Source organism: Peromyscus californicus, unplaced genomic scaffold (assembly GCF_007827085.1).
Source record: "Peromyscus californicus insignis strain IS unplaced genomic scaffold, ASM782708v3 Scaffold_6__1_contigs__length_162567912, whole genome shotgun sequence".
NCBI classification, from domain to species: Eukaryota; Metazoa; Chordata; class Mammalia; order Rodentia; family Cricetidae; genus Peromyscus; species Peromyscus californicus.
This window is the reverse complement of record NW_026294584.1, coordinates 127,466,199-127,491,007: the sequence shown is the minus strand read 5'-3', so window position 1 is coordinate 127,491,007 and position 24,809 is coordinate 127,466,199. Positions and strand designations below refer to the sequence as shown.

At 47.0% G+C, this 24,809-nt stretch overlaps 1 protein-coding gene across 7 annotated transcripts in view; it reads left to right on the top strand.

Moving 5' to 3' along the window:
* The window catches only part of Srgap3 (SLIT-ROBO Rho GTPase activating protein 3), a 256,828-nt gene that overhangs the window by 210,446 nt on the left and 21,573 nt on the right, over nt 1-24,809 (top strand). For 5 of the 7 annotated variants that reach the window (XM_052720873.1, XM_052720870.1, XM_052720868.1 and 2 more), the window contains exons 11-15: nt 3,573-3,600; nt 8,453-8,555; nt 13,170-13,230; nt 15,382-15,459; nt 22,689-22,823. In XM_052720873.1, coding sequence (XP_052576833.1) covers nt 3,573-3,600; nt 8,453-8,555; nt 13,170-13,230; nt 15,382-15,459; nt 22,689-22,823 — 405 coding nt within the window. Of the gene's footprint in view, nt 1-3,572; nt 3,601-8,452; nt 8,556-12,114; nt 12,146-13,169; nt 13,231-15,381; nt 15,460-22,688; nt 22,824-24,809 lie in introns of all 7 variants that reach the window. The other 2 variants (XM_052720872.1, XM_052720871.1) reach the window with 1 other exon arrangement.

Sequence of the window (24,809 nt, the reverse complement as noted above, 5' to 3'; positions counted from 1 at the left end):
TGGCAGCACTGATTTAAAGGACCTCAGGTGGGGGAGTTTTATTCTCCTCAGGGTGTTGTGGAAATGGGGGTCATTTTTAGACATCGATGTGCCGGGGAACAAATCCCTATTATTGCTGTTCAGCAAGTGAAACTCATGGATGTAAACGTCCACAGTTCCTGGGTAGATAATAGATGTGAGCATCCATAGTGCCTGGATGGATAATGTAACTGATGATGTCAAGGCCCAAAGAAAGACAGTGAGCTGTGCAGATCACACAGTGACTTGATAAAATTTTGTATGAGGACCTGGACCTCTGCATTGTCAATGCAGTTTTGTGGGAGAAGGAGATGCTGTTTATCTCCTTGTTTTGAGCACTCCATTCCTACTTAGGGAGGTCTTCTAAGATAAGGGGTCCCTATAGCCCAGAAGGAAGGGATACTATTAAAAACTAAGTACCACCTTTAGAAGGCATTGGGTTGAGTCAAATTCTACTGTAAATATCTGCTTTCCTCTACCTGTTTGTGTGGGTGGAACCAGGTTTGCAGAGGTAAAGTCAGACAACCTATGTTGGAATCTAAACTGCCCTTTATCAGGGACTGGAGCAAGTTACTCTGCCCGCTCTGATCTCCTTGCTTGTGTGTTGTTCTGGGGATGGTATTCTGTGTACACTGGTGTTGTGACACTTGTTCTCCTATTTCAGGATGCCCTTGTTTATAGGCTATTATAGCCACTTTTCAAGGAGCATCTTGAAGGCAGAGGGGTTCTTCCTTCACTTACCCACTCAATAAACCTTTAATGAGTTCATACTTAGTGCCAAACAACATTGAAAACCTTGGTATTTAGCAAAGGGGTGTGTGTGTGTGTGTGTGTGTGTGTGTGCATGTTGCTGGAAGTTTCCCTGTGTCCTGCCTGGCCTTAGATTGGGACAAATCTCTCACCCACAGTTCCACAGCCTTTTATAAAATAATCTCACGGAGGCTTAATATTAATTATAACTGCTCGGCCATTAGCTCAGGCTTATTACTGACTAGCTCTTACACTTAAATTAATCCATAATTCTTATCGATGTTTAGCCATGTGGCTTGGTGTCTTTTCTCAGTTCTGCCTTGTCATCTTGCTTCTTCTGTGGCTGGCTGGTGTCTCCTGACTCAGCCTTGCTCCTCCCAGAATTCTCCTTGTCTGCTTATCCCGCCTATACTTTCTGCCTGGCTACTGGCCAATCAGCATTTTATTTATCAACCAATCAGAGCAACATACATTCGCAGCATACAGAACAGCATTCCACAGCATGTGCATATGTGTGTGCAGGCACATTTGCTTTTGCATTCATGTTTGGAAGCCAGAGATCAGCATAGTATGGTCTCCACTTCTCTTTTGAGACAGAATCTCTCATTGAACGTGGAGCTTGCTGTTCATTAGGCTGGCTGGCTCATGGGCCTCTCGTATCCATCCTCCAGTGCTGGGCCTCCAGACACATGCTGCCATACCTAGATTTTAAGTGTGTGCTGGGACTCTGGACTCGGGCACTTCTATCAACCCAGCATCTCCTATCCCTTTAGGAGTTTTAAGAGCATGGTGGTGCATGCCTGTAATCCAGCACCTGGAAAGTGAGAGTGGGAGGGTCAGGAGTCCAAGGCCAGTGTCAGCTATATAGTGAGATTGAGGCCAGCCTGGGCTACCTGAGACCTGTTCTTCACCACCTCTCCTGGTGAACAGATGTGAGTCTCTCATAGAACATGGTACTTTTTAATGACAACAGGCTGGCAGTAAACAAGTGAAGCTGTAGTCGAAGACAGTGTGGACAGAGGAACTCTGGGGAAACCCTTGTCTACTTCAGATGGAGGAAGCTCTCCTCTGGATCCTCCTTTTCAGCTGAGATGCAAAAGGCTAGCAAGAGGCAGCCCTTCAAATGTTATGGGCAAGATAAGCCCTGAAAACAAGCTAGGGACCTAGCAGAAGGACTCTGTGGCAGGGGCTTCAAGGCCAAAGGAGGAAGGAGTCTATGTACATGTAACAGTAGCTTGAAGAGCTTATGGATACAGAGTATGAGGCTTGTGTTCTATTCCACGTGTGACAGTGGGCTCTAGAAAGCAAGAGGAAGATGTGACATATTCTGTTCAAAGCTATTCCTTTGGCTGCTGGATTGTGAATAGATTGTAGTGAAATATTCCACTTTAAAGGCAAGTACTCCAGCTAGAGATGATGGGAACCTGGGCTAAGATGGCAGTGCTGAGTTGGAGGGAAGTGGACCGAGATGGTGATGCTGAGATGGAGGGGAGTGGGCTGAGATGGTGATGCTGAGATGGAGGGAAGTGGGCCAAGATGGTAATGCTGAGATGGAGGGGAATGGGCCAAGATGGTAATGCTGAGATGGAGGGAAGTGGACCGAGATGGTAATGCTGAGGTGGAGGGAAGTGAGCTGAGATAGTGATGTTGAGATGGAGGGGAGTGGACCGAGATGGTGAGGTTGAGATAGAGGGAAGTAAGCTGAGATGGTGATGCTGAGATGGAGGGGAGTGGGCCACTGAAGTTAAGAAGGGCAGAGAGCTCTGAAGAGCTGTTCTCTGACTTCCAATTGAAGTGGTCAGGTGAGGGGGTCACTTATGGAAATGTCGAAGACTTATATAGGAATAGTTTGGGGACATGGGAAGAGCATTTGGGGGAACATTGAAAGTATGAGATCCTTGGGGGGCAGCGTTGTGTGACTTACCCCATATAGGGATACCATAGCAGACCAAAGTCCGACTTGGTGAACCATGAGTTTTATTGGGGTTACTAATAGGAATATGGGTGAGGGGTTACTTACAGGAGCAGAAATGACTCAAAAACAGCTGCATCGACAAGGTCCACCACCAGCTCAGGGAAGAGGTCACAAAGCTGGAAACCTGGAGCACACTGTACAGCTCTCAGGCAGCTCAACAAGTTAGAGTGTCCTTTCCAGGTGCCTCAGTTGGTCTAAACCTCTTCCAGGGAGCTCTGCTGGTTTCTGCTTCTTCAGGCAGCTGGTATGGTCTCAATCAAGTCTCCTTTGCAGCTTGTCTTCCAGTCTAAGAGGGACTCTCAGCTTTTATATTTACTTTGGCCAGGGTGTGGGCGGGAGAGGGGAGAGTTGGCTAGTGAATCTATTCAGTTTCAGGGACTTCCTGAAAGTACTTTGAGTTGTTTACCTTCCTGCTTAAGGAGCTTCCCTACAGGATGCAATGCTTCAAACTCTGAGGAACCTGTTACACAACAGGTGGGTAAGGAAACTGTGGTCTGTCCACACAATGGAATATTATTCAACCATAAAAATAAATGTACTACTGAATCATGACCTATGGATGAACTGCAGATAAATTATGGTAAGCTAAAGAAGCCAGATTCAGGAGAGAAATCACAAGGAGAGTGTTTCTTTTCTATGAAATGCCTATCAAACCTGCAGAAACAGGGAGATTAGCTGTTGCCTGAGGCAGGAGGCAGGAATAAAGGACTGTAGATGGGCATGTGAGATCTTTCTGATATTGTTGTTTTAAGGGAAAGAAAGTTCTCTGGTTAAAACCACAATCAAAGCCAACTAAACATCAACATGCAATTTTGTTTTCTTTCCCCAGGGGAGAGAGCAGAGTGCGGCACAACCAGGTGAGAGTTGGGGAATCTTGTGCCCTTGTACTGGCTGCCTGAAGTCTGAGAGGATGCGGTGGGTGGGTAGATGTATAAGCTGAAGATAGCCTCTCGGGAATTAGGGAAGCTGGATAGTTTTCACCACCTCTGGGGGCTTTGGGGTGATGGGGGAGGGTACGGTGGCTACTGAGGCAGCCTTGCTTGTTTTCGCTTTAGACCGGCAAAGCCATGCTCCAGCAGGCTCGCCACAAGGAGGGGGCTTTCCAAGCTGCTTTGGGACAGCAGGAGATGCCCTGTCCGGTGGGAGGGTAGTGGATCCCAGGGTGTCTAAAGGCACTAGCAGAGGCCACAGGCCACAGGGTGGCTGTCTTCTTCTCTTGGATATGTTACATGGCCACTGCCCAAACTTCCCTATAGGTGGTCCAGGTCCAGCCTGGGAACTCAGTTGCAAAGGCTTTGCAGTTGGCTGATAGTGTGCACAGATGGCCACGCGCATGCTGCATACACATGGATGTGTGCCCAGATTACACTCCCCCCTCCGCCCGCACTGCCCATCATACTTTGGCTTGAAGTTCAGTGGGAACTGGATGGACTGGCGAGGCCAATCATATAGGCAACTCATGCTTCCTTCTAGCTTTTTCCGCATCTCCCTTTGTGCTTTCCCTGAGCACACCAGAGCCAGTGAACACTTTCACTCAGCAGCTTTCAGCCTTTCATAGGCTTTAGATGCCTAAGCAGCCAGCACTGCCCTGGCATCTGAGTTTTCACCATGAATCTAGCAGTGGCCCGGAGGTCTGCCCTCTATCATGTGTGGCTACTTTTTAGTTGGGAGCTACTTTTTACCTCATGTAGTAGGGCTCAGTGACTCAATGATATTATCTCCTTCCAAATCAATTCTTCCTAATGGCTCAGAATCCTGAAAAGCTGTCCTACTTGGCAAGAGCAAAGATGACCCTTCAACTCTCCCCTGCTCTTGGGGAAGCAAGTAGGCGTGGCAAAGGCTTGGGAAGCTGTGGAGTTTAATATATTGGACCTGGAGATTTAGGGCTTTCCAGGAATCCAGCTGTTTATCTGGGCCCAGGCAGTTTGGGAACATGGAGATGATTCACAGGCAAGGACCCTCCCACATGTGGAACAGCAGATGGGCAGGCCACTCTTGAAGAACCCAAATTTGTTACTATTTTTTTCTGGTAAGAGAATGTTACTATAGTCCTCAGAGGACAGAAGCTGTTTTACACCAAAGTGGGATGAATTACGCCATGGCTCGCTGCCTCTTAATCTCCAAAATACAGCCAGAAGGAGCTTGCTCCAGTGAAATGATGGGGGCAGGGGCCATAATATATCTCTTGGCCCAGTCTCAGACTCATCCCTCAACCCTGGAAAGTCCAAGATATATATATATATATATCTTTCTCACCTGCTTTGGCCTAGGGCCTGGGAAACCCAAGTTCAGGTTGCTAGACCTCCCACTTAGGCGTCCTGTCCTAAATTTCAGACCTAGCCAGATACTTTCTGGCTCATTATTAAACTTGTGGACCTCATTGTTCAATCTGAAAGTGGTTTTAAAATGAGTCTCAGAGGTCCTTGGTAATGTCCCCGCACCTTGGCTGTGCCAACTGTAGATTCTCAGACACAGTCAGGGTCATCTGGGGCCATCATCAGAGCAGGCTCCCTCAGCCAAGTTGCTTCTGCCCCTGTTTAAATGGCCATTTTCTCACACTTAAGAGCTGTATTTTTTTAATGCCCTCAATTCATCACAGCCCTGGGATTCAGGCTGACCAGATGTGCTAATATATTTTGAAGAACTGCTAAACATGGCAAAGTGGGATGTAAACACCAGTTGTTAATCGTTGTGATTTGAAGAGAGGTTGGCCTCCTTAACCAGGTTGACAAGAGGCTCTAGTCCTGATTAGAGGGGAGCTGGGTGATGTCATGGCCAATCAAATACAGCTCAGTGCACATCCAACTGCAGTTTCCAAGAGCCCCCCTGCTGTTGAGCATCAGTACTGCCACCATTTTGGATATTGACGCCCACATCTGTTGGGATGTTTAGGGGAAATTCTTAATCACTCACTTTGTGTCACAGACTAATTCTGAGGCCACGCCTGTGTTGCCAGCAGATGCTAATTTTCCTCCCAGCTGAAAGGCAGAAAGGGGACATTGGTCTCTGGTTTCCTTTCCCTCCCCCTCTGTGGTCTTCTCTGTTCCTGTCTTCCCGGCTTCTCTCTCTCTTTCTTTCTTTCCTTTTTTTTTTTTTATTTGCTCTGCAACTGAGCAGCAGAAGAGATGGAAGGCTTAGGCTGCCCCACTTCCCCTGGCTGAGCTGCCCCCACCCTCCCCACTTTGTGTCCCACCCAGCGTTCCAGTAAGTCGATACCGGTTTGATGTCATTCATAGTTGGGATAGCTATGTTTCCTTGTCAGAGATTCCAGTGCACCACGGGGGGACAAAGGGACTAACCATTGCGACTTCATTTTCTTTTACACTCTGGATTTGGCAGGAAAAACGGGGAAGCATACTCTACACTTATTTCCTTTTATTCTCCTCTGCAAAACAAACAAACAAACAAACAAACAAACAACAACAACAAAAAAAAACAGGAACCCCTGTGAGTTCTTTTATGAAAACCTTGCACCTGGGTTCCCTGGAGCTCTTGATTCTGTATTTTCAGTACCTATGCCAGGTCCCCATTCTGGCCGGCCGCGAGAGCTTAATAGACAGTTGGCAAAATCACTCTTTCAACTTCATCCCCGTGCTGGAGCCTCTAGCAGGAAGAACTACATTCGGCTCCCAGCTCTGGACGGATCCCATCTGTGTGGCCTTGGGCAAGTTCCTTAATCTCTGTGGGCTCCTTTGCCGCCCAGGCTGCTGAGGAGGTTGATCCTGCAACGTGAGATAAAGAAGTGACCCTGAAGTCCAAAACATTACAAAAACAAAAGGCGATATTGTATCCTCCTTATTCTTAATCCCTAAATTTGGATCCTATGGCTTTGTGTCACATTTCTGACAATCATTTTTTGGCTTTTACACTTGAAAACTCAAAAGCAGATCTACTGTATGCAAGTCCCCCTCCCTGTTTTCACACATCCTCAAAAAAAAGATGTAATGCATTTTTAAAGGCAATGACATGGACTTAGCTAACCAAATCCACATAGATCCAAGATGGGCTGGAGATAATCTTGCCTGTTGTTTCTCTTCAGAATTTTGGTTGTGCTGTTCTTTTGGTTTTCTTGATTGGGTGGCATGCTATTTGGACTCAACTGTGTCTTTGCCCATGCATGTCCTGGAGTTAGCAGCCTTTGCTCAACACTTGAACACCCAGGAGGACTTGACTAGATTGTCCTGCATGGCTGGACTGCTAAAGGACATGAATACAATAAATCCACAGGAGAGAGGCAGGGCAACCCTCATTCATGCATTGGTTCTAAAGTCCGTATGATTCTTGCCTGTGAGCTGGGCATGCACCTTAGTTGATAGAATGCTTGCTTAGCATGCATGAGGCCCTGACTTCAATTGCTAACACCACATAAAACCTAGGTCATACTCAGCTACATAGCTGGACAGGACTACATGAGACCCTGTCTCAGAAACAAACATACAGAAGATTCTTGCCCATATATAGCAATCAATCAAGACTTGGGGAAGGTTTTTGCTTCTCATATATGACTATTATCTGCCTGGCTGAGTATATACCTGTTGCTCCTAAAGTTTGAAGCAAACCATTTGAAAATGAACTGCCTTGTTTGGTGAGGGTGCTTCCCCCTATCTTTCTAAAGCCTTTCTCTCTGAGAGCCGGCAGCATTGAGTCAGGCCAGTTTATGTAGTGAAATGAGCAAATAAGCCAACCCAGGCCTATGCATGGCGAGCAACTGTGGACACAGGTCTAGTGTCTATGGCCATTTCATTGTTCCTCATGGACTGTGGTATAAGGTTTCCCCTCCCTGTGGATAACAGCAGAACACAGGGAACAGAGATCTGAAAGCAAAGCAAGACACTTTCAACCTGACCCCTGTGACAAGGACTAATGGGACAGATGAGTCTGCCATTAGAAATGACAAGGTGTCCCAGTGCCATGTCCATGACTTGAAATTAAAAAAACAAACAAACAACCCCCCCCCAAAAAAAAAACCTGAACTTGGAGGGGAAGGGGAATGGAGGTATGTCTGACTGATGCTCTCTCTGGGCCTTCCTTTCTGTAGATAGAACCATGTGTAATGGGAAGATACCGGGTTAAGTGTGATAATGGATTTGACAATGCTCCAATCAAAAATGTACTTGATTGATGAGTGGGATAATAACATCCCAGGCCACCTACAGATCCTAAAGAAGCTGCAGCTTGCCTCCTGGCATCTAGCTGTCTGGCTCTCAGATCTATGCAATAAACATGAGTCATATGCTTTTGAAATACCAAGAGGCATTAGGAAGACAATGCCCCCAGTGCATTGGGAGTTGGGCCTTGGTGATAGATTTAAGCCAAAATTATGAAAATTAACCCTCTTGGTTATGTTCGAAAGTCTCTTGCTTTCTTGGACTACAGATGACACCTCTCTCCCCTGACCCCCTTCATCTGGTCTGCAGGATGCCATCCTCTGGTTGGCATTGCAGGAGCTTCTTGGATTCATCCCATCCCCCGAGAACGTAGAATGCATTTGTGTTTTGTGAGTGTTGCTCCTGCTTGGCATTGTGGTAAACTAAGATCTAAAACATCCGGAGGCCTTCAGATGGAACATGGGAAACCAGTGTGTTGGGGTCCAGAGGCTCCCCTCTGTGTTTTGTGTTTTCCTCCAGTTGTGGGTTTGAAGAGCATCTCTCCCAGTGGTATGTTTATGTTGGTTGCTTTCTTGATTTCTTTTGTTCCGTTTTCCCCTAGGCCCCCCTGTCTTCCCCCTAAACCACAGAAAATGAGGAGACCTAGGCCTCTTTCAGTGTATAGCCATAAACTCTTTAACGGCAGTATGGAAGCATTCATTAAGGTACTTGCTGGGGAGCCGTAGAGTCCGCGAATGAGTCCAAAGTAATGGCAGCCTCTCTTCTCCCTGTCCCTTCCAGCTCCAGCCGTCAGCCCTTAGCCAGGCCCCACGGAGCTAGCTTCTCACTGTAGTCTGTTCTTGGCTTCCGTGAGGCATTCCGTTGGAGAACTCTGCTTCTGACTAGTGGTCCCTGCATGGCCATTCACCTCAGCTGTAAGGGGAGGGGTCTGATCATGTAGGCACAAAGGAGGTGGACTGTCAGCACAGTGGTCCCAGCCAGCTGGCCTCATTTGCTGCAGGGGCTGCAGTCCTAACACCTGAAGGGCAGCTGAGGAAACTCCATCACTCAGCTTCACTCCCTCCTCCCACAATAGGAGACTGATTGAGAACAGCACCAAGGGAGCCCCTGTGGGTTTCCATACAAGACAACTACCCTTTGTTAGCTAACTATCTACGAGCATGGGAAGCCGTGGAGTTCTCACAAGAAGAGTTTCTCCCACTGAATTTGGCTTTGGGTAGTTGCTTTGAAAGGTGGGAGTAGAGTTGAGGTAGTCCTAAGTGTTAGCTTAACCCTTGACATTGAGCTGAAGTTAAAACTTGAATGTCTCAGCTAAGCGAGTTAATTTTTCCTGTCCCTACCCTCAGTGGGTATAAGATCAAGGCATTCAGGATCAAACTGAACAAGACAAAGATGGTGTTAGAGTCAAGATGTGTTCTTGGGGAAAAGGGAGGGGAGATCATCGCCAGTTGTTTGAAAGCCCACCACTAGCCAATGAAGACAATTTCTGCAGAAAAGAGGACTACTGTAGGTAGGGAAGGGTAGAGTCTCATGGCATCAGTCATGATTTTGGAGTTACAGGGGCTGACCCCATGCACCAGGACTCTGGCCTCTGGCCTCTGGCCTCTGGCAGGGTGCAGCCAGACCTGGCGGACAGAGAAGGGCTACAGACATGCAGAAGTCAGCCCCGGGATGGGTCGGGTAGGCAGGGCCATCCGAGGTTAAAGGACTACCTCTGCCTGTAGACTGAGTCCTCAGAACAGCACAAGAGCTAGAGAAAGAGAAGAAGAGATTTCCTCTGAACAGGGACAGTGGGGGATGCCTTAGGATGCCTCAGAGGACTGAGGGCCCCAAATTAGAGGTCCCTCAGGAACTGTGTGACTCACAGGGAGTCACTCAGTGGGTCATGGCAGGTGGGGCTGTGTCAGAAGAGTGCTTTGTTTCTTCATCAGCCTCTGTCTTCCCCTGTGCTTCCCTCTCACTCACCCTTGCTCCTGGCTGAGCCACTCTCCAGGCTGCAAAGGAGCTGGCTGATCACTTCCCATCTTTACAGAGCCTAGCACAGGGCCAAGAGTGCAGGAGAGGCACATGGGAAGTCCCACAGGAACATGCTGTTGCAATTCAGAGCAAGAAAAGCTGTGAGCTGGGGCCCAGGTGGCCTTGCCAGGGGCTTGGAAAGATAGGGGGCGGGAAATAAAGAGAGGATCGGGACAGAAGGGGTCCCTGAAGGAGGGAAAGATGCAATGAGATCTGAGATGGGGACTCCTCCCCCGAGTGTCTCTGATCTCTGGAAATGGAAGATCAGTTAGTATACATGGAAGAAACTGACTCTTATTTGACACTATTTCAAAGTCGTATCTTTAGTGGAACTCACTATCTTCCTAGTGTGACAATAAAGCAACTTGACAGTGCACCTGACCGACACTTTAGACCTTATTCAGCTCCGTGTTTGTCTGCCCCTTCAGATGGTTACTTTGGGAAGCCATCTTACTATTCTACCACATCACTATGGCCCAATGGCGTTTTGGCTAATCTTCTTTAGAGCCTGTTACGCAGCCTTTATCGTTGGTGCCAAAACTTCCTGTTAGAATGGATACTTTGGTCCCCTACAGGGCTGAGGTGATGGCGTGGTAATTACAAGGCATGGCATGCAAGCATGAGGCCATGAGTTCAATCCCTACACACTTGGAATCCTAGCACTAGGGAGTCAGATGGATGCCAAGGGCTCTCTGGCTGCCAGCCTAGCCTAATTAGAAAGTTCAAAGTCAAGGTGGCTGGTGCTCGAGGAATGACTTATGAGGTTGACCTTTGGCACATACATACATACGTAGGAACACACACACACACACACACACACACACACACACACACACACACACACCTTCATATGTCTGAACGTACAACAGAGTCCTCAGCTTTGAAAACACAGGCCTATGGACAGAGTTTTGGTCAAATAATCCCACTGTGTTGCTGGGATTGTAATGCCCTAGCAGAACAAAGAGAGGAGCTCCAAGTCAATTATGGAGAAGTATTTTTGGAGTCAGACTTATGAACTTCCTGGACTCTACCTGAGACAAGCCCTTAAAAAAACCCAAAACCCTTGTGTTTTTATCCTCTCAGACTTAAGGAGACTCCATTTATATTAAAAGTCCATGGTAATGCCTAGAAGGTCCACCTGTGGGGTTGGTGGAGAGTCCCCATCTTGCTTCTATAAAATGAGAGTAATCTTCTACCCTGTGAGTTTAGGAGAGCATAGAATGAGCTGATACACTCCTGGCACTGTGAAAGCCTGATCTATTTTTCATTTTAGGACACCATCTAGAGTCCCTTTGGACCAGGCTATTGCTGGGTTCTGGAAGTCATGTGGGTTTAGCTGACATCATGGCAACTCAGATCCCAATTGTTGAGATGGCAAAACTGGACATATTGTGCCCCAAGAAGTCACATGTCCCTTTAGTCAACTTGGCTCCTTCACTGAGCTTGGGTGTGACTCAGCTCCCACCTAGACCCTCAAGTCACTGCCCACATGACCAGAAAAATCGGGCAGACACTCCCAATGTGGGAAGAAAGACTTCAGTGCACCCTCAAGGTTGCAAAGGTGTTCCAACTTACTCTCTCCCTCCTCATCCTTCCCAGCTTCTGTGTTCCTAGAGGGTCTTGGTGCCAGGGTGACAGTAAAGGATTGGGAAGGGGAGCAGAACCACGCTTCCACCCAGAGAAGGTTATGAAGGTATTGGGTGTGTTTGGAGTCTGGAATCTGGTGCAACCTGCTGGATCATGTCTAAGGAGATTTTGTGAAGTAGAGTATCAGTCCAAGAATGAACATTCCAGAGGTGAATTCTAAGACAGCTTGGAATAGACATGAAGGATCCCTTCTGTGGGCAGATAGGCTAACCTTGTAGGTCTTCAGTGGACTCTTGCTCATTGGTGAATGCCTTGTGTTGAGGAGAAACTAGACATGGATCTGAGAATGAGGTTGAAACACATTTCCTACATTTTGACAAGGACTGAAAGAGGCCCCTCCATCGCTGATATCTGGGAAAGAGGCTAGGCCGCCTATTAGAAGGCTGGCTGGGGACTGCTCCAGAAGTCCTAGGAGGCCCCAAGGCTGAGACCCCTCCCCGTGGGCAGGCTATCGGGCAAATGCCCCAGGCCCATTGCTGGCTGCCATTGCATTTTGGCATTCACGGACTCTGAAGGATCTGCACACTCGAACTGATCTTACTCCTGCATAATCTTTTCTTTTTCTCCTGCTTTGCTGCCTGTTTCTCTTTTTGTTATCAGAGGAAGAAGAAATGCTCGAACCAGGAACCAGGTATTTACTAGATAGGCCCACAAGCCCCATGCAACTAGTAGATGGATGCCTTTTAGAGCGAGGTCCACGTGCCCTGCTGCTTGGTGGGCCTGTCTCCTATCCAACCCCCAGATGCAGCATCAGCAGGTGGGGGGTGTGGCGGAGCCAGGAGCCCACCAAGTTACTAGCTTCTGGGGAGGCTAGTGACTTCATGTGGCCCTTTTAAAAGAAAGCTTTGTTTTGTGTTTTAAATGGTACTCATGATGTGACCTGAAGTAACAACAGGTCACCCAGCTTTAGAACCCTGAAAGAAAATTGACCCTTGCCCAACTAGGAACTGTAGACTAATCTAGAAAGGTGTAATTGAATGTCCTTTCACATCCTAGGTACAACTATTTAAATTACATCCTATTCAGCCTTTTTAATTGTGGTTAGCCACCAGATAGCCAATGTCTGATATTAACTCTTCTAGAACTTCTCCACATACCATGCCCATGCTTATTGTTAAGCAAAATATGTACCTGGGTATTTAAGTTGAAACAGTATGAATAAGATTCACCTTCCCTTCTTAGAGCCTCACAGGGCTTGTAAGGGCCAGGCCTTCCTCACCCACAATGTGTTCTGACATGAGACACCTTAGTAATAGAGAGAGGTATTGATCCTGCCTCTTCGTCCCCAAGCCCTGGGAAAAGATGCTGAGCTTGGGCAAAGTGGAGGTGGGAGAAGTCAGGCCATCCTTCAAGCTCAGACTGCAGCCCCCTCCACACACTGGCTTCCATCTCTCCTGCCCCCAGTGTGCCTGTCAAGCTGGGTAAGAAGAGAGAGCATTTCTTTGACTTTAGCCTAGGCCTTCCTTCTTCTGCACTTAACCAAAGGCTGTACAGTAACTATTCCCGGAGACTAGAGTTAGCAGTTCCTTGCTTGTTTTCCTACTAATCACGTGGTACTAATCTTCTGGCTTGACCTGATCATCATGTTTGTGATGTCTTTTGCCTGTGGTTGGATGCCAAGCCTGATAGAACTCACATTTTTTTTCTTTCTTAAGGATTCAGGACAAGCTATACCACTGGTAGTTGAGAGCTGTATTCGATTCATCAATTTATATGGTAAGTGCCATCTCAGCTCACTGTGTTCAGTTCACTGTGGAACAGGTGCTGGACTGTTCTGGGGGAAAATGATAGTCTCCGTCATCCTAGAAGACTTCCTGTCCTCGCTCTGCTCCAGAGAATGGCTGGTACCTGGAGCACTGTCTTTGGAGTCTGCATGTCTGTGTCCGGGGTGGGAGAAGGAAGGTTGTGTGAGGGGCCCAGCACACATGGCATGGACAGAAGGACTATTTCAGCTCTGTCCTCACTCAGAGTCATTCGGGTTGATACGCTGTAAGCGCCATGAAGGGAATGGTGTTGGGAATTAGTTAACCATGATGTTACCAGAAGGCAACTTGTGTTTAACTTACTCAGTCACCTCAAAACATAACAGGCTCCATTTTGGCTGTGAGGAATGCAGGAGCAGTAGAAACAAGTACCATGTCATCCCTGCAGGGTAACAGTCTCAGAACAAGGAAGTCCATAGCAGGAAAAGAAGTGTAGTCACCCGTTAGCATCTCTAGGGATTAGATCTCGGACCACTGCAGACCTCCAGATCAGCAGACTCCAAAGTCCATTGTATAAAATACTGTGGCTTTTACGCATAACCCATATAATCTTCCCATAGACAGTAAGCCACCCAGAGAGACAGATAGGACCAAATCCTATGGAAATAATCATGTTGTCTGGGGACTAGTAAAACAGTATCTATACATGTCTAATACAGATGCAACTTTTTCTTGAATTTCCAAGCTGCTGTTAGTTGAGTCACTAAACATAGTAGCTCATGGATATGGTAGACTATAATATAATGTCTCATAGTGACACGGCCATGAAACTAATTAAAAGGAGGATAGATGGTGACTTTGGAGGGTAGGCTGCTTGACTGAAGTGGGAGAAGAACCCCAAGGAAAGCAGCCATGCAACTGGGGTGGGGAGAATGGGGAATGGCAGGCCGAAGGAAGGGCAGTGGGGTGGTTAGGGCTAATGACCCAGAAGAGTGGGAGAAGATTCTGGGGTGGTAGAAATGCTAAACAAAACCACACTCAAAAGTGATTATGTATGCTTGCCATCTCAGCATTAGGGAGCCTGAGGCAGAAGGATCACCAGGAGTTGGAGGCTGGCCTGGGCTACCTTGTAAGTTTGAGGTTAGCCTGGACACATCATGTCACAACTTAAATATCCAGGTGCATACCTTGTTTAACAGTAAGCATGACACATGAAGAAAATTTCGAAGCTGTTGGTATCAGCCTGGCCATCTAGTGGCTAGCCTTGGTGGAAAAGGCTTAAATAAGCAGACACACACACAAAAAAAAACCAACAACCAAAGCACATAGCATGCCCATGCCAATGTCCACTAAACCCTTACCTTTAAGGGGAAACAATAAATTGTAGCATGAAGAATTGTTCTATCCAAAACAACCGAGACAGGGAAAGGTACCCAGAGTCTGCAGTCATTTTCATTTGAAAGAGGCGGGTCCTCTGATTCCTGCAATTGTGTGGGTCGCTGTTAGGTCCTCACAGCTCCACCTGTCAGACTCCACTTTGAGCAGCGTGGCTGCTCTTTAATATTGAGTCCATGCCCTTTCCTTTTTCTTTCTTGGAAAGGGGTGCTATTCTATAGCCCAGGCAGTCCTTGAACTCTGAAAAATCTTCCTGCCTCAGTTTCAGCTTTGATAATGCTGGGACTATAATATGAGCAATTCTGCCCAGCTAACCAGTTTATTGTATTTATTATTTTTTGGTGCTGGGGACCTAACCCAGGGCCTAGTATCCACAAGACAAAGCACTCTGCCCCTGGGCTGTGCCTCCAACCCTCTGACTCCCCAGTCCCAGGTCAGGATGTACTCTGAAGTTTAGCTTTTCTTAAGACAAGAAGTTACCCAAGTGGGAGGGGAGGAGTAGTTGGCAGCATTTTCCTTCAGAACCAGGAGCAAGTTCACAGACATGAAACTCTGCACGTGTCTGAGTATTGGGGCCAGCTGTAGTTCATTGTCAATGCTCGCTTGGGGTTTCAGCTAGGAGCTGTCACCAGGAATGGCTGTTATAAAAGATGGAAGGAGAAAGAGATAAGCATGGGAGAGAACCGCCAGTCATTCCAGGAGCCAGATGAACTCTAGGCCTTGTGTTATTTACATGTACTGTTTGCTTGTGTTGTTATTTCTTTTTTAGGACTCCAGCAGCAGGGAATATTCAGAGTTCCAGGGTCTCAAGTTGAAGTCAATGACATCAAGAATTCCTTTGAGAGAGGTGAGTATGGACTGACCGTCTCAAGCTTGTGAGGCAGGAGAAGCCAGGGTTAACAGGGCTCAGAGCCAGTGGTGCACAGGGGCCCTGGTCCCAGAGTGGCTTTCAAGAGCTGTGTGCTCATATTCTTCTTCACTTTGTATCCCATGACACAGTGACGGTAGCTGGAAATAGCCATATTGGTAGTGTTTGCGCCGTGGAAATTGGCAAACCCCAAGATCCTTTCAACAGTTCTCCTCTAAGTGTCCAGCTCTTCTCCCTTTTCCTTTTACCACATGCTGAACATTGCTAATCCCACGTTCTACGTCCACACATTTAAGCGTTGATGTAACACACAAGTGGAAAGTTCCACACTTGACTTTGTGGGCCAGACACAGCCAAGACGCAGCTACACAAATGATACCTTGTCAAAGAACCATCAGGCTGTGTGTGCAACTCAGGTGGATTCTTATGTGGATACTTGCTCTCACTCCAAGACACCCAAATTCTAAAATCCCAAAGCTTCTGGGCCCCGCCCATTTTAGTGTTTGATACTTTCATTGCTTCATTTTACTTTATTTTTGAGATAGTGTCTAGACTAGCCTTAAACTCTTGCTGATACTCCTGTCTCTACTTTCCAAATGCTGAGATTACAGGTGGGAGACCTGACTTTCTACACACTGTGTGTGTTTACATGATTGTGTGAGTATACATGTATGTACAGGTATACATATGCACTTGTGAGTGTGGTGTGTATGTTTGTGTGTGTGTGTTTGAATGTGCAAAGCATATGGCTTGTGGAGGCCAGAGGCGTTATCTCACACGTTCTGCCTACCTTGTTTTTTGAGTCAGGTTATATCTCACTGGCCTAGAGCTCATAAACTAGGATAGAATGGCTGGCCCCAGAGATCTGACTGCCCTTACCTCCTCAGTACTGGGATTTCAAGGGCATGCCACTGTGCCTGACTGGTTTGGGTTTTACTTACTTACTTACTTACTTACGTATTTATTTATTTATTTATTTATTTATATTTTTGTACATTTTGATTGCTTTTTATTTTTCACACAGATGGATTTAGGGGATCAAACTCAAGTCCTTATGCATGTCAAGAACTTCATCAACTAAGCCATCTTCCCAGCCTGCTTCTCGTTATGTTTTGAGATAGAGTCTCACTCAGATAGCCCAGGTTAGCTTCTAATTCACTACATAGCCAAGGCAGATTTTGAAGTCCTGAACCTTCTGCCTACTGGAATTGCAGGCATGAGGTACCACCCTGGGCCTCCCATACTCTGTTGTCTTAGTTAGGGTTTTTATTGTTGTGATAAAACACCATGACCAAAAGCAGCTTGGGGAGGAAAGGAGGAAAGGAAAGCTTGCAACTCTCAGGTCACACTCCATCACTGGGAGAAATCAGGGCAGGAACTCAAAGCAGGAACCTGGAGTCAGAACTGAAGCAGAGGCTTGGAGGAATGCTGCAGACTGGCTTGCTCAGCCTGCTTTCTTATACAACCCAGAACCACCTCTACCAGGGGTCGCATCATCCATAATGGGCTGGGCCCTCCCACATCCATCACTAATTAAGGTCAATCTTATGGAGACATTTCCTCTTCCCATGTAACTCTAGCTGTGTCAAGTTGATGGATAAAGGATACTCATCCTGAGCTGTAACTGCTTACTGGTAACTCTCCAGTGGGCTTTACAACGGTGTCTGGGAGGAAGACCCTGGAAGGAAGTTTGGCATGTTTCTGTGTATAAAGGAAACTACACCTTAGGAAAGTTGGGAGATGGAGAGTGGCTTCTAGAACGACCCAGTTCTTTGTTTTTCCAATACACTGGTTCTTGGCAGCTTACACAATAGGAGGAATCAACCCTGCATTTTCCTGTCCCCCTCCAAGTTCCCACTTAATCGAGGATAAGACACAGAGGTGGTAAGGACAGGACAGGCACGTATGATTGACCGAGTACAGCCTCCCTTGGCCTCAGACTTGCTGACGAGGACAGGTGGCTAGTGGCAGTGTCCCTGAAAAGGAAGGACCCACCGTGCCATGAGAGGCTCACTTCTCAAATGTCCTCCTTCACCTGCACAGTGCCTAGCTTGCTGCACAGTAGAACTGGAAATCCAGGCCTTTTTAGTCAAGAAAACACATTCAGACATCTCAATCCCCGGCTCTCGAGCCAAGCCCCACGCTGGTCATCCCACATCCTCAGTTCAGGGACAGGAAGAAGAGCTGGGTAGCAGGCAACCCAGACTGAATCCCTGCATCCAGTTTCATGCCATTTTGGAAAGACAGGTAGTACGTCCCTCCTCATTCTGACTTATTTCCTTATTCTCTGCGTGGTTCTGATGCTGAGGACTCTGATCCCAGAACCATGTCCCAGCAGCACATCCCATCCCAGTGGGCAGTGAATAAGAAAAATGCATCCTTTCCCTTTTCCTTTCTTGATACTCAGCTGGCTGGGGCATGCTTCATAGCCTTGAACTCTTTGTGAGCCTCCTGCTTCAGCTTCTCCAGGTCTGGTTAGCAGGCACTTTCTTATCTGTTTTTATGGGAGCCTCCTTGGCTTAGGAGTGTATGGTGTGATGCCATTGGCAGAGCTCTGAGCAAGTCCCTGTGAGACTTGCACCCATCCAGTTCCCACATTTATTATCTTCCTTGAAGGTGTGAAGCCTCTATCTACCAGACCCTCAGTTCTACTATAGAGCATGTCCGACTTCAGGGTAGAGGAAGCAGTCTGCAGTCTTGGGAATTGAGAGCAAATCTGACTGGCTGTGGTGCCCAGTGGCCTCCTAGGGGACAGAGAAGCTTTATCACTGGAGAACATTCCAGGATGCTGGGCATTTAACACCAGAAGGCCCCCGAATGCTGCTGCTTTTAGCAGCTGTCAGTCATTTGTTCACTCAGCAAGCATGCAGCAAACCCTCCACTGTAGGAGACCATGGACCAGGGCCTGGAAATACAATCCAAGCAGAACTGTCCTTACAAATGGGGAGGCCAGGTTAATAAACAGATGGTGCGTCTGAGCCAGAATGGAGTGAATACTGGTTAGTATGGGAGCCCCTGATCCTGACTGCATGGAGGAAAGGAGAGAAGAGCCAGGGATGGCTTCCAGGGAGGAAGTGCCTCAGCTGAGGCTTGACGCAGAGGGCCAAGGGAAGCAAAGGGAAGGGAAGGCATCCAAGCCAAGGGAACAACATGTGCAAAGCCAGGAAGTCAGTGTCATGCCTCACTGCCCCGACCTCTCCTGATGTCACTGATGGGACAGGCCAGAATCTACTCCTCACCCCTTTCGACACCACGGTGACCTCGATCCTCAGTTTTGTAAATGGACAGAACACTGTTCTAGAACCTTCCCTGTTTGCATTCTCCGGTGTGCTCCTTGGGGAGGACTGGCACCCTGGCAGGACCTCACCCCAACCTTTCCCTGTGTTCTCTTTCTCTGTTGGTGAGCTGTGGCAATGGGCAACCCCAGCCTTTCCCCAGCTCCCAGCTGAGGCCAGCACTTCCTGCCGCTTGCTTGGGTACCGTGTAGAGCTGACATGTGAGTGAAAAGGATTCCCTGCTCTTGTCAAGGCTTGGGTCCCCATCTAGTGGGAATCTCCTGACCCACATCAAAGCCACAGAAAAAGAAAGAAAGAAGGAAGGAAGGATGAAGAAAGGAAGGAAGGAAGGAGAAAGAGAAAAAAGAAACAAAAAGTTCTCTGTTTTCTTCCATATTTGCAGTTGGTTCCTCTCCTTCTCTCATTCCACAATGATTCTCCCTCTCCCAGCTGCCTTGTTCTTTGGGAAGACATATTGCATTGGAGTTCAGTCCTCCGCTAGGATTCGTTAGTGGGACATAGCTTTCCATCAGGCTTACCTGGAACATTAGCTCTCCTTCTCCTTCTAGATAAAGCCATCATCTACATGTTCTTCAGCTTTGAATTGTCATTCCTGATCCAGATAGACTGGTCTTGCAGAAGACCGGAGGTTTGGACTGATGGTAGGGAACACCAGGGTAATTCCATTCAGGGACGGAGTGCCTTCTGGGAGACAGGCAAGAACTGATGATGATGATGATGGTGATGGTGATGATGATGATGATAATGATGACAATGTGTGTGTGTATGCATGCATGTATAGGTCTGTGTATATACACATAGAAAATTAACATGTTAATAAAGCAGTTATGTTTAAATGTGTTCTTTCTTCCTTCCCCATAAGAAAGTATTATGGGAGAAACATTCTCACCTCCTTGGTGGGGACATCTGAGAGGTTAACCTAGGAAACACTAGTGTTTGGGTTGCCACATACACTTATTCAGGGCAGATGGGAGCTATCTCTGGCTCATGCTCTATAAGCTGCAAGCCCCAGTACAGAACAGGAGAAGACTTTCTCTGATTGGCACTCAACTCATTGTGACTAGAAGAGGCTGCCGCTGACACATGTCCACTTCCTCTGAAAGCAGAGGAAAGAGATCCAAGTTGGGTACCAGATCTGTTCATGGCTTGCCAGGTATTCTGGCTGTTAGTGCAAACCTCCCTCAACACCTTCAGGGAGGTGTTAGATTATTCTCTGCTTCCTTTCACTTCCCCCAGGAAAATTCCCAGTAATAGAGCAGCTTAGCAGTCCTCAGTTAAGCTGCAGAGCCACTCCTCTGAAATGCCATATTTTCCCATCCAACTGACAAAAATTCGAGAGATTGGCAATATGCCTTGGGCAGAGCTGGAGAAGACAGCCTTCTCAAGAAGTTGTCATTAGCAGGAGTATAAAGGTATGGCCCCATGAGAGGGCTTTGATTATAGGTGAGGAACCACACCCAAGATGACCCAGTGTGCCCACTTCCAGGAACTGAGAAGAGACCTGCCTCCACAAATACAAATGCACACATGCAGGGTATTCACCATGGCAGTGTTTACCACAGCAGGAGACTTAAAGAAGTCAATGTGGGGCTGGTGATATGACTCAATGGATAATTGCACTTGTTTCTAAGCCTAATGACCCAAGTTTGATTCCTGGGTTCCATATGGTAGAAAAAATTGACTTCTGCAAATTGTCCTCTGACCTCCAGGTGTGTGCCTTCTTATATACGTACAAATAACTAAATAAATAATTAATAATCTAAATATTAAGTTAAATGTAGACCTGTAAGAAGTCAAGGGAGTCAAGCATGGCCTCCCTATGTAACAGGGTTCTTCACCACCATTAGAGAGAGAGAAGACTTCTGGGAAGTAATTTGGAGAGATTTCCAGAATTTTCTGACACTAAGGAACAAGTTTACGTAAGGAGTGAATGGCATTCTATGTAAGAAGTAAGGGTCTAAAGAACATAGACAGCCGTCCCCATCCTTAGAGTGCTGGCTCAAGAACCACCCTAGAAGACAGAAAACCAACAGTGCTCAGGGCATTTCTGAAATGTCGGATTTTTATTGACCCCCCCCCCCCCCACACACACACACAGCAGGCACATCCACCCATCCTCTGTAGATGACTCACGATGCTCAATGCAATGGAAACACCATATGTGGTGGTTAAACTGTTGCCTAGGGAAGAGATACAAAAAACAAGTTTGCATGCGTTCAGTGCAGGCAGGATCTCGAGTGTTCGGGGTGTGTGTGTGCGTGTGCGCGCCTGCATGGAGGCCGGAAGTCAACATTAAGTGTCTTCCTTCTTCACCTTATATGTTTGAGACCCAGCCCCTCACTGAATCTGGAACTTGCTGATTGGCTAGACTGGCTGGCTTCAGAACTGTAGGGGCTCTCCTGTCTACCCCTCCTCAGTGCTGGATTACACACACTACCACATCTGTCTTTCTATATGGATGCTTGGGATCAAGATGCCGTGCAGCAAGCCACCCACTGATCCATCTCCCTGGTTCCCAGAAGCAATCTTTTCTTCAAAATATCTTCATTAGCTTTTGTTGAATCCACAGACATGTAGCGTATGAGTAGGGAGGGATGAATGTACGTGTATTTGCTTATCTGCTATAGAGGAAACACAGCAGGCAAGTCAGACTAAAGAAAATGGTGTTGTGTACGGTGTGAGGGAAAGGGTTAAAGTTGGGCCTTCTCTCTGAGAAACTTTGGGGGGCTGAGGGGCTGAGGGCCTGAGTTCAGATGCCCAGCATCTATGTAGAAGCCAGGAGCAGCAGTAGGTTTCTGAAACCCCAGTTTTGGGGAGTCCAGACAAGTGGCTGTCTGAGCTCCCTGACCAGCCAGGCTGACCAAATCAGTGAGCTCCTAGGGTAACAAGGCAAGACTGGAGACTGACTCCATGGGCTGTGTCGTGCTGCACTGGGACTCAGGCAGGCATAAAGGGCCAGGACTTCAAGTCTCACTTCACAGGTCTCACGTTTGTTACACAAAGGAAATACCTTTGTGGTGTTTAAAGAAAAAAAAAAAAAAAGCTAACCCCTTAACCTGGTGTTCTGTCACCAGTAGCAGGGCACATATGGCATGTGTGTCTCTGTATTCTTGCCCAAAGTAGTCAACCTGAATCACGTCATGAGGAAAATAAGAGAAAGCCGGATTATGAGGCAATTCTGTCTTCTATGAGACAGAAAGGACTACATCATCAAACACAAACTTAGCACTCAAAGAACATTGGTGTTTATTTTATACATATAAAACCACACGCCTGAAATCTCAGCATTTGGGAGCAGAAGCAGAAGGATTATCCCAAGTTCCAGGCCATCCAGGGCTACATGGAGACCATGTCTCAAACAAACAAACAAACAAACAAACAGAAAGAAAGAAAGAAAGAACAACTACCAACTCCTAAATGAATTGTGGGAACTCAGAATAGTGCTTTTATTTCGAAAACAAAATTTCATGACAGACCTAGTGGGTGGGGTTTGAATGTGGGCTGTGTGCGATGTTATTTTTGGAGGGATCGTCTCTTTCTTGAGTTAGATAAAGTTATTGTTAGCTGAGAATATGCTGATCCTTAAGAGAAATGTGTTATGATGTCAAAAGTTCTCAGATCTTTGAGCCATGGTGTATATAATAAAGAGAAAACTCAAGAAAGGGGAGAGTAAAAGGTGATAGACATTTATGATTGGATGCTTATCCCTTTTCTGAGGATTTGAACATTTTCTAATAGGAAATTTAAAACATGCCAAGACTGAGGATCGCATGTTCTCAGACTTGTCTCATCCTCTTTTTCTCCTGTCCAGGCTGGCCAGGTCACCTCCTATTCCACCTGACAACAGAGTATCTTCCAATATTGGAGAGAGATTGCCTTTTCTCACCAGCCTAAAACATTGTCTCCACACAGGTGAAGACCCCCTCGTGGACGACCAAAATGAGCGAGATATCAATTCAGTCGCTGGTGTTTTAAAACTGTATTTCCGAGGACTGGAAAACCCACTCTTTCCTAAGGAAAGGTTTCAAGATTTGATATCTACTATTAGTAAGTATTTTCCAGGTGGAACGGCCCCTTGCTCCACAGGTCTTTATAGAAGTTGAGGTGCTGGCTCTTCCTCCTGTCAGGCACGGGAGAGGAATACTATGAGAGAAGTATGGGCCTCAGAGAGCTTAAGACCCAGCTGTGTGAGTGGCACAATGGACTAGTGGACATGGTACGCTCCCTAGGTACAACAGAGCGAAGAGGAGAAGCCTAGGGAAACCTAGGGTCAGAGTAGACCTGGGGGATGTGAGCAAGCCTGCCAAGAAGAAGGGAGAGGGGGAAGCCTAAGAGGGTTGGGGGCAGTGGACCACTTGGGTCAACAGTGCATGGTGCAAAAGGTTTGGCGCAGTCAGATATAGCAAGAGAAGTCGATCTGAATGTCTTTGAAGGACCACACAGCTTTGTGCCTTGGGTGATAGGGATCCATGGAAGGGTTAGGGATTAGGTCAGCAGACAAGCAAAATGGTGACAGTTAACCGACTGGGAGATTATCTTCACACTGCTGGCCATGAGAGTACTTGATGGAAGAGAGATTGGCAGTCAGGATGTGTCCCAGGAGTGGGACAGAAGAAGGGGCATGCTTAAGCTCTCATGTTCTTTCTTGGTCCGTCACCTTCCTCAGTGTTTCCTTCCTGATCATCTTTTAAGATCTATGCCAAACTCTAAACCAAACTCTGAATCCCAGGACACAAAGGCTCCATCCTGTCTGAGCCCCATGTCACTGGCTTAGCCAGTATCATTAGACCAAATCCCCATCATTCAGGTCCTATGCCGGGCAATGAGTGGATAAGGAAGGCAGCCCCAGCATGAGTCATGACTGTGCCCGGCCAGAGTCACATGGTGTGAGGGTCTCTTCTATTCTGTCCAGGGCGATGAGTATATCACAGAGAAACCTACACACATCAGCCTCCTTCCAAATGCAATGACCAGGGTCATCTTCAGAAGTCTTTGTAAACAGAGTCTACCTGTAATTTAGTGGCACCCCATTACATTTATTGAGTAATAGCCCCCCTTCTGTGCTTTTGATTTCCAGAGTTACAGTTACCCCCAGTTAACTGCAGTGTGGGGGTTTTGAATGGGAAATCCTAGAATTAAAATCCTAGAATTAGAATTACTTTAAATGATCTTTATCCTGTGTACTGCTATAACTGTTCCCTTTCGTTATTGTTATTACCTTCCTGTGTCTATTTCATGCGGTAATATTTACCAAAGGTGTGCATGATAAAGACATGATACAGACAGGGTCTGACACTGTCCCTGCCCTCAGCATGTCTTTGAACATGTCCCCACTGTTACATGTTTGTACACTACCTCCTAATTATAACGAAGGGTTCTCCTTTTTTCTCAGAACAGAGTGATATAAGTTCTTTTAAAAATATATATATTTAAGGGCTAGAGATAGAGCTCAGAGGTTGAGAGCACTGGCTGCTCTTCCAGAGGTCCTGAGTTCAATTCCCAGCAACCACATGGTGGCTCATGACCATCTACAATAAGATCTGGCACCCTCTTCTGGCATACAGGCATACATGCAGGCAGAACACTGTATACAGAATAAGTAAATAAATCTTTAAAAAATGTCTTTAAGAACTACAATGCAGTTAATAGCCACAGGGGTGGTACTTGGCATGGATGACTGACAGGAGGGCCTGGAGGACTTGTAGAGGGGCCATGGAATTTATTTATGCATAAAAAACTGACTGTGATCTGACCTGGGTGAGTCTTCCTCCAGCCAGGTCTTGAAGGTGAGCTAGAGGGATCGATCACCCTGTTGAAATTTAAGGTAGGCAACATCTATTTGTGTGCCCTCCACAGTCAGGGCATGTGGGTGCTGATGCCAGAGTGGACTTCCATTTGCTATACATCCCCACACAATGCCTTGTCAGGAAGCAAGAACCCCGGCTTTGGCAACAGCACCTCATGGAGAAGCGTGGCTCTAGACAGTCTTCAGACTCCGGGGAAGAATGGTGGCCAGGAGACGAAGCAGGCAAG